This window comes from Mustela nivalis (assembly GCF_964662115.1).
Source record: "Mustela nivalis genome assembly, chromosome: 5".
Classification (NCBI taxonomy): Eukaryota; Metazoa; Chordata; class Mammalia; order Carnivora; family Mustelidae; genus Mustela; species Mustela nivalis.
The window spans coordinates 52,037,729-52,059,630 of NC_139024.1; the positions used below are offsets into that span (position 1 = coordinate 52,037,729).

Genomic DNA, 21,902 nt, shown 5'->3' on the forward strand with positions numbered 1-21,902 from the left:
CATTCACTTCAGCTCTTAGGGCTATCAAAGCCCTGGCTGTTACACTAGGTTACAATCTCAAAACAATAAACAGAATGGGAGGCATTTGCCACTCTAAGCAGCTTCTCTTCCTTTTCCTGCCTTTCCTTTGTTGTCCTCTGTAAGTTAAGGCAGCACCTATCTTCCTGGATCAAATTAACATCCACATTTCTCTGGGCTAATCAGTTCTTACTGGGCACAAGGATGGAGGTGTCCTTGTATTACCTCAAGTAATAACAGCTGAGTGTAAAGATAAACACAGAATTGGGTGAATAAGGTAAACCCCAAGAGCCACAGGGGCCAGCCTCATGCAGAACAGCCCTACAATTCACTGCTGCAAGGATTCAACCTCAGCTCTATATCCCAACAGCAGTGCAGGGAACTAAGTCTTCTGGCGCCTGGGTGGCTCAGTCAGTTGAGCAGCTGACTCCTGGCTTTGGCTTAGGTCATGATCTCAGGGTCATGAGATTGAGCCCCCTGTCAGGTTCTGTGCTCAGCACAGAGTCTGCTTGAGATCCTCTCTCCCTCCCCCTCTGCCCCTATCCCTGCACATGTGCTCTCTCTCTAAAATTTAAAAAAAAAAAAAAATCTTCAAAAAGGGGTAGAAAAAAACAAGTGTACTTCTCATTTATTTCTATAGCTCTGTGTCTGGTTTTCCCTTCAGCTAATTCTTCTACTGCTTCAGTTTCTATGTCTGTCTCTGGGTATATTTTCATTCAAAACTCCCTAGGAAAGAACATTAAAATAAATTGCCTACCCGTTACCTAATATGGATTGCTTGCACCAGTCAGTCTCTAAGCCATGAATTTTACTGCTCATCTTATAAACGTGCAGACTGGCGGCTCTTTGTGATTCTAGGTGCTAACCCCTGGAACATGATCAAGGTCACATGGTAGAAAAAAAAGCAACTTGTGGCCACTTTACTAAAAGGAAGAACATAAAAACAGCAGGTAAACCATTTTGTACATTTTAGATTGATAAAATGTACTTTCTATTCAGATAAAAGGGTCTTCATTTGATAGATCATCATCACCCAAACTATACATGTATAAATTCAGTGCCTATCTACAGAAGATGCTGTGCTGAATAAATTACAGTTATTCTCAGCCCCATATAATTTATTATTCTGATTATTTAATATGCAGTATCTAGTATATCTTTCTAAAGATTTCTCTTCCCACCACAGAGTCTCAGTTTTGGAATGGTAAACTCACAGTGAGTCGGAAATGTTCTTTGTGCTTCTGGTGAACTGCAGATGTAAAGTGTTGGTCACTTGGCTGGGGAAGGCGATTTTCTTCATCTAAAATATCCAATATCCCCACTAATTTTGCTTCAATTAAATCTATTCCAAAAAAATTAAAATATGTTAGGGTAAAAACATTTTAAAGATATATGAACAATTTACTAATCACAAATTTAAAGTACTGGTCAGAAGCAATATAGCAGATTTGTAAATATCCTCACAGGTACAGAAAGCAGGTATTTTATTTCAAATCTGACAATTTTTTGGAAAGTAACATCATATACAGGTTTCCTCCAATATGGAAAAGTCTGCTTTATGCCACTTTGCTTTTATGGAAAACCTACATTAATGCCTATTTTCACTAGCTGAAAGAAATCGAAAGAGAATATTTGCACTTACAAAATAGTAACTGCTTCTCCGATTTATACCATTTTGGCTTTCAAAGTTTTCATAAAAATGCTCTATTTTCAGATAGCAGGGGAAACTAATATAAGTTTTAGAAAAATAACACCAGGCACATATAATTAATGTAATAACCATTCTATCTACAGGCTTGGATGAGAGAGGCTAAAGAACCAAAAATTCCTCCTCTCCATATAATACCTACATTCAAAATGAAGTAAAACTACAGAAACTTTCACATGCAGAGCTTTTAAAACTACTTTTCAATACTGACTCAAATGTTTTCCAGCAAAACTTCAGTAAGAGCACATTTTTATCCTCCTACCATTCAGGTAATTTGAATTTCCTGCTTATACAAAATATCTATAAAATATAAAGTGCTTAAAAAGTATATAAAATCTATTAAATGGGACAAGACTCCAAAAGCATAGAACATAATGAAAAGAAATCAAAATTCTAACTGCATTGTTCAGAGAATGATACTTTTTAGGCAAGTGGTGATGGTGAAAGGGGGGCAGCTGAATTAAGCTATAAATGAGTATTTTGATAGAAGGATATGAAAGTGGGCAAAAGATAAACAAAATAGGAGGAGTTCCAGCCAAGATATAAAGTCAAAGGCACAGAGATCTGAGAAAAGCTGTGATGTGTAAAGGAAACACTCTGTGAGCCAGCTAGGATGTAAAAATGCTTTGGAAAGTTGTATCAGTATAAAGTATTATTATTATTACTATTATTATTATTATTATTATACATGGTTTCCAAATGTAGCACATGAGTTACTGACTCAATTGTCATATGGAGTTTTGAAAACAAAGTCTGCCCAACAGTTGATTTTCATGATGAGGTAGGAAAATAAAGAAAGACTGAGCACTAGGCTGGGGGGTGAAGGGGAAAGGTTTCCTTACTGATAAAAAGAGAAACCCTGTTCTCCTGGCTGCACTGCATTATCCAGATCTGACACATGAAACTTGTGAAGCTAACTTGCAATGGATCGGAGGGTGCTGACAATGCAGAGAACAAAACAAGGGAACTAAACTACAGAAGAGTCAAACACTGAAAAACCTCACTCAGAGCCTGGCTAACCTATGGGCTTCCTCAAGTGAGATAATTTATCTCTTTACTACTTAAGGCATTTAGTTCCCATCTTAACTTACTCACATGTTGGCTGTTTAAGAATGAAAATGTTCATCACGGTAAACAAAAGAAATTTAAGGAAAACTTTCGCCAATGGCTGAATTTGATGCCTTGGTAGGAAAAAAACTTCCTGGCAGAACAAGAGAAGTAAAACTTTTCTCAAATACCAGAGTTTCAAGTCCCATAACAATTAATTTCAATCACAGAGCACAGAAAAATTACTAGTAAAAGCATGTACTATATCTTCCCATACTTTCCAAAAGTAGAATAAAAAAAACCCACATACCTATACAGTCCTGATTATCCACATAATGCACTTCATTAACACCTAAACCTTCTTTTTGATAAAGTTCTTGTTCCTAAAATAAAATAATCATAATCACAGATATGGAAATACTGTTATGATATGAAATGGTGTGTTTTGTGCCACTTCTCATAACTTTTGTTGATTAGTCCAGAGTACAAAGGCTCATACCAACTAGTTCAGTGGTTAAGGAGACATACAAAACATTAGGGAAGAAAGATCCCTGCCCCTAAAGCAATGTAAAGTCAGAAACTAATGACCAACATATGATTTATATATGTGGAAATGTTCCCACCTACAGATAAGCACACTTTTCTTGAAATATGCAGAGAAATTACACACACATATGGAGATCTGTTCAAACTCAAGGAAAGGCCAGGCTCTGAAATACCTTCAGCAATTTTAAAGTCAAACTTATTAGAAAAATAGACCAAGAGTCAGCAAACTTTTTCTGTAAAGGGCCAGAGAGTAAATATTTTCAATTGTGAGTCACATGGTCTTTGTCAAAACTACTCAATTAAGCCACTACAGCACAAAAGCAGCCATAGATAACAGTTAATGAAGAAACATGGCTGTGTTCCAATAAAACTTCATTTGCATAAATAGGCAGCCTGCTGGATCTGTCCCAAAGGCCATAGTCTATCAACCCCTGGAATACACAGAAGAACATAAGAACTTGCTGTGATAGTTTTTAAAAGTTTAAAGAACAACTAAACAAAGTAGCTCCCTTTGACATGAAACTTCTTCTTCTATTTCCTCAATAGTCCTAAACTGTTGTCCAAAGATAGGAGAGATTTTTAACATGTACACACAGGCACTAAAATCAAAGAAACCTCAATTAATTGCAAATGGGCTCTAGTAGCTACACAGTGATACATACAAGGAATATAACATTGTAAAAAGTAAGTGTAATTTGGAAGAATAATATACAAGTTAAAGTTGAGTTCTTACATATAAGCCTGGTACCTTCTTAAAGAAAAAAAAAAGGATTTATCAAAGATGGGTGAGCAATGCATTGAGCTTAGGCTGATATGTATTTTAATCTTTTTTCCCAAATGTTTAAATATTTCCTCCCACAAGATATACTAGAAAAGGTTTCTATCATTTTAGAAGTCAGTATCCATTTAAGAACCAATCTGAATTTGAAATCCAAACATTTATTTTAAAGAACTGTTATAAAAATAAACATGTATCAAAATACCATCTCCTGGTCATGTTTCTAGATAAAGCTTGCTGGGCTGGTGCGGAAGGGACTGATGAGTATTTGGTTTACCTATTCATTTATGCCAGAATTGGCTTAACCTACAGTATAGTATACAAGTAAAAAGTATAACAGGGAAAGTGCTCGGAAACCCATAAAAACAAAATAAAATAAAAATGTGAGAAAAGATTAATGGAATGCGAAAAGGAAAGAATATTTCACATTTCAAGACCAGATACAGTGAAGAAGAGAACTTAGAAAACAGCAGTACTAATATGAGGAGAACATGGTTGTGGGCCAGCCGCTCGAAGGTGGGTTCAGACCTGCAGTAGTCAGTAACCTGCTCTGGTAATCAGTTTCTTCATTTGTAAAATAAAAAGCTGAAATAGATCATCTCTGAGTTCCCTGTAACTCTACTGTCTACATTCAGTAAAACATATCTCCAATAGCTCAAAAAGGAAGGAAAGCCAAATACAAAGGATTTGTACAAAGGAGAATTCAAATACAAGCTAAGAATGGTGAGTCTAATCACACATCAAGTGATCCAAACCTATCTTTACTTATTCTGTAAAGAATTATAAAATAACTTTCCTAGACTTGCGGTTGTGAGTGTTGGTCACACCTGTAGTTACTCACTAGGAGCAGTGGCAACTGGGCAGTGCACACTGTAGCCTGGCAGAGAAAGCACTGGCCAGAGGCACTCCAGGCCAATGGCTTTCCTGTGACACACAGAAAGGGTGAGCACGTAGCAGAGTGGGTAAAAGCAGAGGAAGGGTGGGAGATGCCAATGTCAAAGATGAGAGTAGAAAGTTGTTTGGCAGTGGCAGAAGTAGGGGCAACAGACTCAGAAAAAGAAACAACGGAAATTCCCAGTCTAGCAAAAGACACTAGTACGAAGCAATAGATGTTCACTTCTGCGGAGGTGCCTGCTAGAGTTTTCACTGGGTTCCTAAGCTTAGGTGTACAATTAACACTTCTGATGTACCTGAGCAACAGCTAAGCCACTGGGGGCCTGTCCTAGCCATCTCTGATCTCCTGAACCACCTTACATTATACCCCTTCTATCAGTGTAACTGCAGCATGTCTCTGTTCCTTGAAATTAAAATAGCATAATGCGGTTCTTAATTTAAATTGTAATAGCAATTACCTCTTTCAGAATCCTTTCATTAAAAAATTGTTGAAGTTTTTCATTGCAATAGTTGATGCAAAATTGTTCAAAACTGTTGTGTTCAAAGTACTCTGTAAAATATAAAACCAGAATCAAAAGTCATCAACTTCATATTATAAATTTATCTTAGGATAAAATTTTATTGTATCAATGCTTAGTTTAAAATTAGGTAAAAAAAAATTCACATAATTGTTTTTAGATTCCTCAAATGCTCTTATTTCAAGACAAAATGTTTTAAGTATTTAGGTACTGAAAATACTGTGTTTTACTCAACAAAAACAGTGTGTGTTGAATGAGATAAATATTATATAGTGTAAGATACAAAATGTAAGCCACTTACAACATAATTTTCTTAAGCGCAAGTGTTAACAGCAATCTAAATTAACTAAAGAACAAAAATGACCTAAATGCAAGTGCTTTAGATCTTTTTCTGTGTAATCTGTAAAATTACAGTTATAAAAAAACATGAACACTGACTCATTTTTAAAATGAAAAGACTATATGACATTATCTCTAAGATCCCTGCAGCTCTAAAATGTTATGATTCTGTGTATGTGCCTGTTACACTAAACCTAGTGCAGACCAGGAAACAAATGTCTGAAGATTCAGAAATCTTAAGTCAGTGATGAGTGTTTGCCTACCTTTGAACAAAAAGTTTTAACATATATATCACTTCAAAAACAAAACTCTATTCCCCCCAAAAAGTAAACACTCAAACTTTCCCTCGGCAAAAGCAAACAAACTACACAGGAAGAAAACACCGCTCATACACAGGCAGAAGTAACACCCACATTGATAAAGCCCAATATAAAATCAGTCAGATTTACTATGAGATTTTTTACAAAACAGTCATTCAAAACAACATGGCATTCAGATGTTAGTGACCCATTTCATTTCTGATTGCAGAGCCCGATGGTTGTTCTCAATATTTATCTTGAATATATATTAACATAAAATATCTTGTATGTACTTTATGTACTATACTATGTGCTATATCCTTAAAAAATATGTTTTTTCATTTGGTGGGAATTCACTGGACATAGCTACCTGTTGATAACACTAATGATGAATTTCTACATAGAGCAATGAGTTTGGCTTATATGGTAGGTCAACTAGTACCCAGTACTACACTATTGTCAGTGGTTTTAGGGACTTAATCTTCTTTATTAGTAGCATTCAAGACTTTACCTTTATTCAGCTGCATTCCTTTAGGAGTACAGAGACATCCCCTAACAATAATGGTTTCAATCAACATGTTTTTTTCTTTTTCTTTTTTTTGAGGTGGGGGAGGGGCCAAAGGGGGGAGAGAGAGAATCTTAAGCAGGCTCCACACCTAGTGCAGACACCAAGCAGAGCTCAATCTCATGACGTTGAGATCATGACCTGAGCCAGAATCAAGAGTCAGACACTTAGACAAATGAGCCACCCAGGCGCCCCTCAGTCAACATGTTTTAATTTCAGCATTAGTGTGACCAAAATCTATGAGTTTTTCCCTTTCTTAAGCATCGGCTTCCTATTTAAATTACATTATGAAATGAAATCTAAGTATGGACATATAACTGAAAATACATCAAGTGAAAGGTATTACAAGGGAAAAAGGTTTTTTTACATTTTAAATATATGTGAAAAACTGAATAAAAAATATCAAATACAGATTCATGAACAAAACTGTACTTACCGAAACCAGCAATATCTAGGACTCCAATAAAATAAGATGATGTTTCAAAAGGAAAACACTGATTTACTCTGTTTACCACATGATCAAAAAGATGGCTATAGACAGTCTTTGCCAAGGCATCACGAGCATTGTTTGCTTGCTCCACTTTCAAGGGTACCCTATAAAAGAAGACTATACCAATGAAACTTTTTTACAGTAATAACTGGGAAAATAATGCCAGATATCAAGATCAAAGTATATCCAAACATTCACTGTGAAGAACAAAATAAATAGCTACAGAAGGTCATCTGCCAATAGGCACAAATAAATGGGGCTAAGAAGCATAATGAAAGAACTAAAGAAGTTATCTACACGTAGATAAAAAAATGTTTTATTGAGTAAAAACTTTAGGCTCAAAAAATGGTTTTATCTTAATCTATGCTTTATTGCACATGATGAATAAATAAAAAATTATTCAGAGGAATAATCTTCCTTTCGACCTTCAAAGATTTATTTTAAATGCAAAGGAAATCGTGTTTAATTCAGGGTAACTTTAAAGTATGGTACCTTATTTAACATTGTTTAGGAAGAAATGTTTACATCTAAAAATCTGGACTGTCCAATTCTACTATTTAATATAAGTAACTACACAACAATGCTAGATGTTGCAGATACAGACACAGAGCCCTCTTCCTAAAGAAAATTATACTCTAATGAAGAAACTACCATAAAAGTGAATTTTCAAAACGCATGCTTAATGCTATCATAAGGGTAAGTAGGAAGCACCATGGGAACACCAAAAAAAAAAAAAGTCAAATTTGGAAGTAACCTTAAAAGTCTTTCAGGTCAGGGGCCCCCTGGGTAGCTCAGTGGGTTAAAGTCTCTGCCTTCTACTTGGGTCATGATCCCAGGTCCTGGGATCCAGCCCTGCATCAGGCTCTCTACTCAGCAGGGAGCCTGCTTCCTCCTCTCTCTCTGCCTGCCTCTCTGCCTACTTGTGATCTCGGTCTGTCAAATAAATAAATAAAATCTTAACAAAAAAAAAAGTCTTTCAGGTCGGGGCACCTGGGTGGCTCAGTGGATTAAAGCCTCTACCTTCAGCTCAGGTCATGATCTCAGGGTCCTGAGATCGAGCCCCGTTGGGCTCTCTGCTCAGCGGGGAGCCTGCTTCCCCCTCTCTCTCTGCCTCTCTGCCTACTTGTGGTCTCTGTCTGTCAAATAAATAAATAAAATCTTCAAAAAAAAGAAAGAAAGAAAAAAAGTTTTTCAGGTCAGACTAATACTTGAATCTCTTCTAAACTGGTTTTCCAACTTAAACTTCCTGCAACAGAACCCCTTCCTAAAGTGAAACTTCTCTGAGTACTCCACACATAAAACACATAAAAGAAGTGCTTTAACAAAAGAGAAATGAAGGAAATGCTACCTGAAGATCACACATGTGTGCATTTACTGTAGTTCCCTTGCGTCCCAGAAATATCTCCAAGGAAAAGCAACTGTATGGCCCTACTATACATTCTCCTTGGTAAGGTTTACTTTATAATTATTTGGAATTAGTTTAGCAAACAATCAGGCTAAACATACCTTGCTAATGTTTCCCAAAATGTAAGAAGTACCAAACATTCTGTGTGGCTAAAAGTTTGTTTTTAAATCCTTCTTGGATAAATTTGTTGAAAATCTTCCTGAAATAGGTCACTAGAGCTCATTGACTGCCTTATTTAGCAAGGGATAGAGGATCTGAATTTTTTCCCTACAAATGAAGATCTTACAGTGCCTCAGAATGACGGCTGAATATCGATTTTATTTTATAGTATCAAAAACAGAAATGCCTAAAACACAGGATATTGAGCCAAAAGTGTACAGAGGCCCAAATACAACCTAGAAGTGCTTGGTTACAGATCAGAGAAACTTTGGCTACGCTCTTATTTTCCTATCATTTGCAATTTCCTCTAAATGAAGACTCCAAGAGGTAAGAGGGAAATCCATTTGCTGTGTGTTTTACTGGAGTAAGTTTTACTTAATAAGTTTTAGAACATGACAGTTGCAAGGAAAATGACTTTTAAAGTAAAATGATCTGTTTCCTTCTGAAACTAAATGGTGATGGTTGTACAACCTTGTAAATACACTTTAAAAATACTAAACTGTACCTTTTAGAAGAGTGAATTATTTCTCAAAAAAAAAGTCTGGAAAATTTGGAAAAAAATTGTTGCCTAAAACAAATATTAACATAATCAACTCATATTTTTGTAGTTGTACAAAAGTAAACTTCTCTTACTTTATAAACTACAAATAATAAACTTTATAAACTACTTTATAAACTACAAATAATAAACTTTATAAACTACAAATCTGTGGCATTCGGCATATCTGTAAGGAACAACTTTCTTTAAGAGCAGCATTTACTTGTATAGTAGATTACTGCAGTAATATGCACAGAATTCTTACCTATCCAGCATATGTTTTAGAACATTATAATGATCATAAAGATCAACTTTAAATCTCATTGTTCTCAAAGAAAGATTTTTCCCTGACAAACCATAAGGCAGCATTTTTACAGAGCAGTGAGTTAAGGAACTTACTTTATAACTGTTCCTTTGGTGCCCCCTGCTGTTGTTAGCATGACTCTTGTAGTTAAACTTACACGAAGATCATCTTGATCCAAACCTAGTAATTCAGCACAATATTCCAATGCCTGAGTAGATTTATTCTTCAGATTACAACCACCTAATGAAAATACATTTAAATTTCAAGTAAACAGACATTTTATAAACCAGATTTCCAAGATCACTTCTTAGAAGTATACTTCACTTACATAAATCTATGGAATAGACCAGGCTTATTTGTGACTTTTAATTTCACTTCACCTTTTTTCACCACCCCACTCAGTGGGTTAAGTCTTTGCCTTTGGCTCAGGTCATGATCAGGATCCTGGGATCAAGCCTCGTGGTGGGCTCTCTGCTCAGCAGGGTGCCCGTTTCCTCCTCTCTCCCTGCCTGCCTCTCTGCCTACTTTGATCTCTGTCATATAAATAAAATAAAATAAAATAAAATAGAGAGAGAGAGAGAGATGCCTGGGTGGACCAGTCCATTAAGTGGCTGCCTTCAGCTCAAGTCATGTTCCCAGGGTCCTGGGATCAAGTCCCACATTGGCCTCCTTGCTCAGTAGGGAGACTGCTTCTCTCTTGGCCTCCTCTGCCTGCCACTCTGTCTGCCTGTGCGTGCTCTCTCTCTCTCTCTCTCTCTCTGACAAATAAATAAATAAATAAAATCTTTAAAAAAAAAAAAAGTCAACTAGAGCGAATCATGCTTAGCGAAATAAGTCAAGCAGAGAAAGACAACTATCATATGATATGAGGAAGTGGTGATGCAACATGGAGGCTTAAGTGGGTAGGAGAAGAATAAATGAAACAAGATGGGATTGGGAGGGAGACAAACCATAAGTGACTCTTAATCTCACAAAACAAACTGAGGGTTGCTGGGGGGAGGGGGTTTGGGAGAAGAGGGTGGGATTATGGACATTGGGGAGGGTATGTGCTTTGGTGAGTGCTGTGAAGTGTGTAAACCTGGTGATTCACAGACCTGTACCCCTGGGGATAAAAATATATGTTTATAAAAAATAAAAATATTAAAAAAAAAAAAAAAAGTCATACTGCCAAGGTCAATGGGAGACCTCACACAAGACATCCACGATATAATCTTTCAGCCCATCAATATTAACCTGGACCTTTTCATTTTTTATGACCTGGCAAGCAGAATATACTGATAGATTATAATCCTTGTAAATCTCTAGAAAAATATAGTACCTTATCATTAAAATTCATATGATTCCTGAAAACCTTAAGGAATAATTTTAATAGCAAACACTGGCGTTTCAGTAGGTCAGTGTGGCTGGCGGTCAACATATGAGGTTTTATTTATGTGTGTGGTGTATCTCTGTGTACCCATGCTGGGTATGTATGTGCTCCTATTGCTCAGGAGATAACTGCTATTCCCTGTACATCATATCCATAGATTTCTAGTAATGGAGGATGTTTTAAAAAATATTATATAAAAAGAACTATACTATAATGCTTTAGTCTCTGGCCTGATGTGGTTGTAAGACTTATTAGCTGTGTAATCCTGAACAAGTCTTTCTGTGTTCAGTTTCTTCATCCATTTAACAGATAATAACTGTACTTATCTAATAAGGCTGTTAAAGATATTAACGAAGTTATATATGTGAAGTTCTCAAAATAGTACCTGGTACACAGTAAGCACTATATAAAGGTTAACTACTATCATTTTTATTGTTACTACTAATAGTTTAAAAGTAAACATTTTACTAATATCTTTAAGGTTTAATGTTTGTAAGTAATTCATCACAAGACTAACTTCAAAACTATAAAGAATGTGAAAAAATCCTAAGTTTATAAAAAGAAATAAGCTTATCGTGACAAATTAGTAAACTATTTAATACCCTGTCTCAGGAGAAACAGACCATGAGATTTCCGAAGAATAAGGGTTGTGAGCACCTGGGTGGCCCAGTTGGTTAAGTATCTGCCTTCAGCTCAGGTCATGATCCCAGGGTTCTGGGATCAAACCCAGGATGGGTATTTTATGAGCAGGAAGCCCGCTTCTCCCTCTGCCTCTGCCCTTCCCCCCTGCTTGCGCATGCACACACACACCCTCCCTCTGTCAAAAAAATAAACAGAATCTTAAAAGAAGAAAGAGGGAGAGGAGGATAGGGAGAAGAAGGAGGCGCTTCAGGATAACTCACTGGAGAAAAAACAGCTTTTTCAGCAAATGGTACTGAGATTGGGTTTCTGCATGCAAAAGAATGAAGATTGATCCCTGTTTCACACCATAAATAAAAATTATGAGCTAAAGACCTAAATTATGAACTAAAACTATTAAACTCGTGATCTTGGACCAGGTAATGGTTTCTTAGATATGGCACCAAGAGCACAAACAACAAAAAAATCAGACAAATTAGGCTTCATCAAAATGAAAAACGTCTTTGTTTCAAAGAACATGACCCCAAAATTTAAAGGACAAGACACAGATTGAGAGAAAATATTTCCAAATTATATATCTGATAAAGAACCTGTGTCTAGAATGTAGTTTTTAAAAAACTCTTACAACTTCACAATAAAAAGACAACCCAATTAATGGGCAAAGGATATAAATAGACATTTCTCAAAAAAATAGATACAAGAAGGTCAATAAAGACATGAAAAAATGTTCAATTTCATGGGCCTTCAGAAAAAATGTAAATAAAAACCACAATGAAGTAAAACGCTTCACACATACTAGGATGGCTATAATCACACAGACAGTGTTAGGATGTGGAGAAAGAGGAACCTTCATACACTGCTGATGAGAACATGAAATGAATACAGCTACACTGAAGAAGCTGTGGATATTTTTGTAATTATTTTATCAGAAAATTTATTCTACTATAAATGTTTAGGATACTCCTACTTATATTGAAAAAGTTTTTTGCATGATAGCATAAATGCTATTTTTAACAACAGGGATTTGGGAAGGAATGAGAGGTAAATGCTGAAGTGATGAAAATGTTCTAAAAACTAACCGAAGTGATGACTGCGCAACTTTGACTCTATTAAAAACCACTGAATTGTGTATTTTAAATGGGTGAATTGAACAGTCTATGAACTATATTTCAATAAAGCTGTTACCAAAGAAAAAGAACAAGGGGACAAGAATACTTAGAAGATACACTGAACCTTTAATTCTATGAAAATAAGCTTACTACTGATTTCCAGCTTCTACACACATACACACACACCATTATCTAAATTACATAGCTCTCAATAAACTGACCAGCAATAATTCATTAATATATTTAAACATTTCTTTTTTACTGTTTTGCAAAGTTTCTTACACACTTTCAGGAATTAGAATCACTTTTGTGATGCAGAATTTTAAAAAACAGGCATTTTTTGCATATGCTATCACATAAAACCTTTTCAATACAAGTAGGAGTCTTCTAAACATTCACAGTAGAAAAATTTTCTGATAAGATAATTATAAAAATATCCACAGCTTTTTTGAGTTGTTAGGATATGCCAAAATTGAGCTCTCAAGGAGGGAAAAAAAATCGATTCTAACTAGAAAGAAACCATTTGGTTCTATAGTAAGGATCACAGAAAAGATGAAGATTAATAAAATCTGAGCTATTAAAATTAAAATAACCTATTTTATTTTCTTAAAAGATTTTATTTATTTGAAGAAGAGAGAGAATGAGCAATGGGGAGGCAGAAGGAGAGAGACAGAGAGAAGCAGACTCTCTGCAGGGAGACCTTCAGGAGGCTCAGTCCCAGGACCTGAAGATCATGACCTGAGCCAAAGGCAGACACTTAACCAACTGACCCACTCAGGGACCCCAAAATAACCTAGTTTATTCGTTTCCTTAAATTGTTGCTTCACTCCAATCTCCTCTGCTTTCTGCTCATTTTCCTTTCAACAGAAGGAATTTTGAGAAGAAAGATAAAAGATAATGTAAATATGTGCTATTTCCCTTTTAACTATTTAAGTGCTTTTCAACTAACTGGATCACATCACATTTATGATCCTCTGTATATATCTGCACGCTCTACTACAGCATAATGAGATGTGAAAACGGCAACTATCACTTCTAACATTTCCAAAGTGGGCCTTAATCTAAACTTTTTTTGTGTTACTTAGAACTTTCCACATACTCCCTTTGTATAACAATACTAGAGAGCAAATGAGATATATTCTAACATTCATTACATTTTCAAAATAAGAATATTGAATCCCTCATAAAACCTAAAACTTTAGTGTACATTAATAACATACTGATTTTGTTTTTTTACATTTTAAACTAGAATTAATTCGTATTTTTATTTTACTTATTCATTAAAAACACTTACAGTGATTACTATGTGCTGGACATAAATATTGATATCATTTAATATTTAACACATTTATTCCCATATACAACATGAGGCAGGAGTGTTGTTATCCCCCATTTAGAGGTAAGGAAACTGAGACACAGAGAAGTAAAGTTCCTGGCCCAAGGCCACACAAGCAGATAATATGCTTGTGACGAATACTCTGGCTCAAGAGCACGTACTCTTCAACACTACACTGTGCTGCATCTGATGTTACCGACTGCGCAACATCGCAGGATATTAAATCTGAAAGTCATGAAGACTGTTTCAGTCTGCTCATTCACAGGTCAGGACTCTCAGTGAGGTTCAGTGACTGGAGGCAATTTGGGACAATGATCACAAGTACCTAAGTTAGTCAGACATGGGGAGAACCCAGCTTTCACATCTACAACTTCATTAGTAAATAAATTACTGATGCAGAGGTTTCACTTCCATAAAATATAGATAATGCCCTCTACCCCATTATTTTTACGAAGTTTAGATTAGATTATGATTATGTTGTTTACGATGAAACACAGTATATGAAAGGTCTTGCACATAGCAGGCACATTTTTAAAATGTTCTTTCTTCTTTCTTCTGATGCTCCTTCTTTATATGCATATATACAATGGCTAGGTAATATGCTTTAAAAGTACTTCTAATGGACTGTTTCTTCATTATTTTACAAATGAAAAAAGCAAGCGTCAAAGCTTCTGGGATCTGACACTAAAGCCCATGTTACTGACTACTATATTAAATGATCCTTTTGATTTTTTTAACTCGTTCTTAGTATAAAATATTTTAATAATGTATTTAACCAGGAGTCAACATTTTTTTTCTCCTAAGTGTCAGATTTTAGGCTTTGCTGGCCATACAGTTTCTATGACAACTACTAAACTCTGCTGCTGTAGCATGAAAGCTGGCACAGATAAGACATAAATGAATGGGTGCAGCTTTGTTCCAACAACACGCTATTTACAGAAACTGGCAGCTGGTCAAATTTGGCCATAGGCCATAGTTTTCCAACCCCTGTAATTCATGGATCAAATTTAAGATTATACAAAAAATGTCTTATTGTTTATGTAGAGACTGAAACCCCTAAGTTGAAAAGTTACTATCATGCAGGCATTAAATGCTCTTTTCAATATGTATAAAGTATGACCTATTTCCTTTCCCAAGTAATAAAGTATATGGGCTTGTACATGTTCAATTGCCCTAATTAATGGATCAAAGTTTATATCAATGAACTGGAAAAAATGTCAAAATTCCTTAATAGTATGTGCACATACTGCAGAAGTATAATTATTAGTTGAATATTTTAACTAAATATGACCCTGACAGTCACAGTTACTTATCATTCATAAAATGAGCTTATTTCCCATCACTATCACTGATTTGTTCAAAACAGAGTTCATAATGACTAATAATGCAGCATCCTTCATTCCCAACATTCACTATGTAACATAATATATTCTAGAAATTTCAGGGTATTAAAAACATGCATACAAACAGATTGAATTTACATATGACAAAGAAATGACAGAACTTCTTTCATTCCTCTTTAAACAAAACAAAACAACCACAAACAAAAAAACCTGAAGTGTTGCCGGCTTCCTCAAAATCAATATTTCCAAGGTGCAGGACACCAGCTACTACCCGGAACAGATCAAGTTTTTCTTCATCATCCAAACCAATCTTTTTCATGGCTGTGCACATTCTAATAAAATCTCCATGGTCATCTAACAGAGGATCTTTCAAAGAACCTGCCTTAAGATACTACAAAACAAGAAGACATCAATTAATTGTTCTTTGTCATTATTTAAGTATATTAAAACTACTACACAAGGTCTATTAATGTACTAAATGACATGCAAAAACAAAATGTCAATGGAAAAACTTTACTATTCTATCAATGCAAAAACTAAATGTGCAAAGTATACACAGGATCTCTCTGTATTACTTCTTTCAACTGCCTGTCACTCTACAATTATCTCAATAAATATCAGTCAAAATGAAATGAGAGGTTTTCCAGTTAAATTATAATTTTAATTCTAAGGCATTATAATGCTAAAATACATTAGATAAAAATCTAAATTGAGTGAAAAAGAAGGGAATATCAGTGGTTGAAAGGAATCAATATGAATCCACAGGTCAAAAGGAACTAGGGTGAAAAATTATAATAAAAATTCAAATATAACACTTAGCATTATATTCCTTTAGGTTAACTGCCATCAACTGCATCAGTATTCAGCAATAATAAATACTGGACAGACTAAAAACAATTTTCATAACCAGAGAATCGATTTTTAGATCCTCCTATATAAGCGTATGAGGTAAGGTGTATTAGTAAGCATTGTGCTTACTCAGAATTTTTGTAATGAGTCACATTTCAGAAAAAATAAAGAAAAATTTTCTCTCCTAAAATAATTTACATCTAAAGTATTCATTTGTTAGAACCTATTTAAAAGCTCAGAAGAAAAAATAAGAAATTTAGGGCTGCAGAAACCTTATAGAAGTAGAAAAATAAAAGTTACTGGACACAGAAAAATTGGACTAGGAATTTTCCAGAAATTGACAATGAATAGGTAAAATTAAACAGGTAACGCAGCACCAGAATTAACTGCCCACTAAAGACATCTCTAGGAGATTTTTTTCCCCCTCCCAGATGCCAATTCCTTCCCAGCTAAATTTGGATTATCTTCCACAAAATTCTTTAAAATGCTTAATTATGCTTGGGTGAAATTTCTGGAAAATGTCTAGATAAAGAAATTTAATTTTATTCTTAAAAGAAGCAAAGGAAATAATCACATGCAGCCAAAGTTAATAGAAAACACAGATCATGCAGAATTTTTAGTCTTGCAACTGAATGGTTACTTCATTTAAAATCTTTCTAATCAAATATTAAGAATATATTATTATGGTAGACTAAAAATACTGCATTTTCCTAAAAATGGCACACAGCTTAGACACTCAAATGGAATTAAGCAAAGGATTCTAATTAGTTAAAAATTATCACCTCATCCTCCTGATAAAGAAGACATAAAAAGTAATTTAAACATATTAATTCATTATTCACTTATATATTTTTATATATACACTCAACAATATGAACAAACTATCTCACAAAGTTTGATGACTCTAGAATCACAAAGAGTACACTTTCATCTTATCAGAATACAAAGAGTACATGTTACTCTTTGGAGAGTCAAATCTAGTTTTCCTCCCTCTTTACTCAGTTTTTTCCATGTTAAAGATAAAATTTAGAGATCTATCTTCTTCCTTAAGGACAGATGCACTATCCCTATCCCACTAGGTAATGTTTCCATTATTTTAGTAGGAAGAATAAAATTTCTGTATTTTGATGATACTTCATAAAAATAAAGGTTATCATGACAAAGGAAGACACCATAATAAATATTAAAGATACTTCTTAAAGTTCCAACCATGAATTTCACCTAAAGTTTATGATTTATAATTCAAATATTTATGCCTAAAAAATAATTGTTGGGGCACCTGGGTGGCTCAGTTGGTTGAGTACCTGACTCTTGATTTCAGCTCAGGTCATCATCTCTGGGCTGTGAGGTCATGCCCCCCAGAAGGCTGCATGCTCAGCGGGGAGCCTGAGATCTTCTCTCTCCCTCTCCCTTCCCCTCTATCTCTCCCTCCACTCTATGAGCATTCTCTCTCTCTCTAATAAATAAATAAAATCTTTAAAAAATAAATAAAAATAAAATGATAAATGTTAAATAAATTAACTGTACTCATCTGTTTAGAATTTGAAATAATGGGAATTTTTGTTTGTTTTCTGTTCTTTTCAAGGAACATATGAAAGATATAATTCATCTCACTCATTTTGAAAGGAGTCAAAATCAACTGATTCACACATTTAAAACTGGATATAATAAAAACTGTACAATTCAACATTCCATATAAAACTTTAAATAGAGAGACAAAATGAACTAGTCCCTAAAATTAATCCTGACTCAGTATTTCATAATTTAACCTCCTGGAGTAGATATACTACTTATTACTTGTACATTACATATTGAAATTTGTAAGAGTTATAGATTTTTAGGTTAAGGATTTAATGTTTTAAAAATAATAATAGTATAATTACATCTAATTGCCCTTAGAAACATAATAAGTAAAACCTAAATATAAGACTTTCCATAGGGGCACCTGGGTGGCTTAGTGGGTTAAAGCCTCTGCCTTTGGCTCAGGTCATGATCCCAGAGTCCTGGGATCAAGCCCCGCATCCAGCTCTCTGCTCAGCAGGGAGCCTGCTTCCCTTCCTCTCTCTCTGCCTCCCTCTCTGCCTGCTTGTGATCTCTGTCAAATAAATAAATAAAATCTTAAAAAAAAAAAAAAGACTTTCCATAGTATATTGCAGAAATATAATGTTTTAAAGAGAAATATAACAATACATAAGCATTAGTTCACAAGAATGCTTTCACTATTTAATGTCTACTTCAAAGCTTACTTTGGCCTTAAAGTAGAAAATAAATTATGGACATATTTTATACTAAAGTCCAAGTGGGTAAAATTTTATTAGCAAAGGATAATTCTTAGGCAATTATAATACCCTCATGTGGAGGAAAAAGAACAGAAGGATAGCAGTGCACTGAGGCCTAACTAAGAAAAACCAAACTTATAGCTTTGGTAGATACCAACAGAGGCATAAAGTATTACACTGCAAGAAAGACTTAGATGAGCATTTTGTTTTTTAAGTATAAGCCTAAAAGTAAGAAATATTATTAGGGCTCCAAAATAAAAAATATATCTTTGAGTATGATTTTTTTTTTGTATTAAGGATTTTAATTTAAAAACAACAGTCTACTATACCTCGGGACTTTTTCGGTTCTGTAAAATCTGTTTGTCAGTTTCTTTGTTAGCAAAGTATCTAGTGCAGCCTCGGTTTAAATACTAGGAAAAAGAAATATAAGTATAACAAATACAATCCACATGAAAATAATACAAAAGAAAACACAATTTATCAAAACAGTGGTAAACAAAAAGAACTTTTAAATATAACCTAAATAATCTCTCAAGTACAACTGATAACTTCTATATATTATAAATATTTTTACTCCTACTAATCAAACCAGGGATATTTAAAATTCTGATTTTTGAAAGCAGATTAAATTAAACAGTAACATAAAAATCAGTACCATAAACTTTCCTATTTTTAAAGGGTAGCAATTTTAAATCTCAATGTCAAATATCATCTTAAAAATATAGTTCATAAAGTAAGTACTATAGATATAATGAAAATCACCTTTCTACTAAATATATAGTCTCAAATAAGAACCTACACATTGTGGTTTAACATTTCAAGTAATATTTTTAATGCTGAGTAACAGAATAATAGCCCTAAGTTTCTTAATTTCTGATTTTTAAAATGAGTTCTTCAAAACATGCCATCCATATTTGTTGACAGTTAACAGTGACCACACATAAATTATAATACTTGCTTTACAAACCTTCACAGGTATCCAAATTACAATTTCAGCTCTTATCTCAATGATTTACTTTGCTGCCCAGAAGATTAAGATGCCCTTTTAAAGATTAAGTACTAAAAACATAGAAGAAGGGAAGCAGCTGAGAAGAAAATAATTTATTAGTCCCAAAGTGAATCTATTACCCACACTGAAGGTGGGGGTATAGTCAGGAAGGAAGTACACAGGAAACAGAATGGAAAATGTTTTTAGGGGTGCCTGGGTGGCTCAGTCAGTTAAGTGACCGTCTTCAGCTCAGGTCATGATCCCAGGGTCCTGGGATTGAACCCCACATCAGGCTCAGTGTGGAGCCTGCTTCTCCCTCTCCCCCGCCCTGCTGCTCCCTATTAGTACTCTCTCTGTGTCAAATAAATAAAATCTTAAAAAAAAAAAAAAAAAAAAAAGAAAAGAAAATGTTTTTAAACATCTCAGCTTCTCTTTAATCAGGTCACTATTTAATTCATGGCATGAATTCTGAGATTAAATACACCACACATCATATAGATGCTATGAAAAAAATGTACATTACAGGGGCGCCTAGGTGGCTCAGTGGGTTAAGCCTCTGCCTTCAGCTCAGGTCACGATCTCAGGGTCCTGGGATCGAGCCCCAAATCGGGCTCTTTGCTCAGCGGGGAGCCTGCTTCCCCCCCTTCTCTGTCTGCTTGCCCCTCTGCCTGTTTGTGATCTCTATCAAATAAATAAATAAATAAATTTTTTTAAATGTACATTACATTTTGAATGATTTGGGAATAAATTAACATTCTAGATGACATTAATTTAGGTGGAATACATTTATTTGTGTACCTCCATTATAATGAAATATTAAAATACAGAGAAAACCAGAAAACGATATACAATGAGTTGTTCTTTCCACCTTCGAATCTTCAGGAAAAAAAATTAAAAAGAGGGAGAAATAATATTATTAAGTAATTTCAATTTACTATTTCAAAAAATGCTATTTTACTTAGTAAGATAATAGTAGCTTAATCATATAAAGCCAAAACAAATGTTTTCTTTGCTAGCAAGGGTTTTATCTCCACAACCCTAGATTGCTTTATCAAATACTTGGCTTTTGGATAGCTAAACACAGTATTAAAACCAACTACTTGTTTTTTCCAACTGCCCTATAGCTAGAAAACTATAACTATTCTTGCTATCCATTCTTATTCTATCCAAGCTTTATTTCTATTCAAGGATCTTTGCATGACTGTAACAAATGCTCATAAAACATAAGCAAAAATATTTGAATATCTGAATAATGCAATCTTTTAAACCTTTTATTTTCTAAAATACATGAGTAGTTACAAATGTTTTCAAATAGTATCCCTACAATTCTTGATGTACTATTTTGGACAAAGTAGTGACAAAAAAATTTTTGGAACTGTTGAACACTACTTTGGAATTCTTTGTCTTTATGACCTTAACTATGAGTTGTAATCTATAAGTTGAAGACCTAAACTAATCCACAGAAAAACCTGATGAAACTATCAACACACTTTCAAGGGCACTTGAAAGCAGAATCATTTGGGGGAAGGGATATAGAGATATGCATGTGCATGCATGAGAGGAATAACCATGACAGCAGATATATTTGGGTGAAAGACAATACTGTTCCTCTAGTCTCCTCCTAACCAGTATAAGAACTCTGGGAAGTGAAGAAATCAAGGCTCCCAGTTCATATTACAGAGGCAGGAAACTCTCTAACCTGATAAAGAATTTCAGTAACTACCTTCTGAGGATGACTGCCATTGTGCCAGGAAAAGTTATACATTCTAAGATACACAAAAAAATATGCTTTCAAGCCTCCAAACAGAAAGAAATGCTAAATTAAGAATAGTCACATTACTGGGGCGCCTGGGTGGCTCAGTGGGTTAAGCCGCTGCCTTCGGCTCAGGTCATGATCTCAGGGTCCTGGGATCGAGTCCCGCATCGGGCTCTCTGCTTGGCAGGGAGCCTGCTTCCCTCTCTCTCTCTCTCTCTGCCTGCCTCTCCATCTACTTGTGATTTCTCTCTGTCAAATAAATAAATAAAATCTTAAAAAAAAAAAAAAAAAAGAATAGTCACATTACTTTACCATTAACTCAGAGCCAACAACATCACATCATCATTATTAAATTTCATATGATTCATAGTAACTTATACTCCTTTTCTAAAAATCATTGTATAGAAGTATCTCTGCTATCTTCCTGATTATAATGTGAGCAACTAACTTCAAATTCCAACTGATTTAATGAGTTCTAGAGAAGGTGAGACATTGTAGAAGTAGATGAATAGGCGCAGTTGTAAAGCATTGTAAAACAGTAGTTTTAGGTTTTCCAAATACATATTAAAAGAAACTAACTGAAGTAATAAAAGCTGAATTGCAAACATAAACACAGACACAGAGAA

The 21,902-nt window shown here is 34.6% G+C and overlaps 1 protein-coding gene across 1 annotated transcript in view; it reads right to left on the reverse strand.

The window, feature by feature from the left end:
- Positions 1-21,902, reverse strand: part of MYO6 (myosin VI) — a 150,351-nt gene that overhangs the window by 41,528 nt on the left and 86,921 nt on the right. Inside the window, exons 10-16 of the mRNA XM_082730308.1 lie at positions 18,862-18,942; positions 15,615-15,795; positions 9,704-9,848; positions 7,149-7,306; positions 5,450-5,541; positions 3,084-3,156; positions 1,233-1,360 (exon numbers count right to left, since the gene is read on the reverse strand). Coding sequence (XP_082586434.1) covers positions 1,233-1,360; positions 3,084-3,156; positions 5,450-5,541; positions 7,149-7,306; positions 9,704-9,848; positions 15,615-15,795; positions 18,862-18,942 — 858 coding nt within the window. The remainder of the gene's footprint in view (positions 1-1,232; positions 1,361-3,083; positions 3,157-5,449; positions 5,542-7,148; positions 7,307-9,703; positions 9,849-15,614; positions 15,796-18,861; positions 18,943-21,902) is intronic.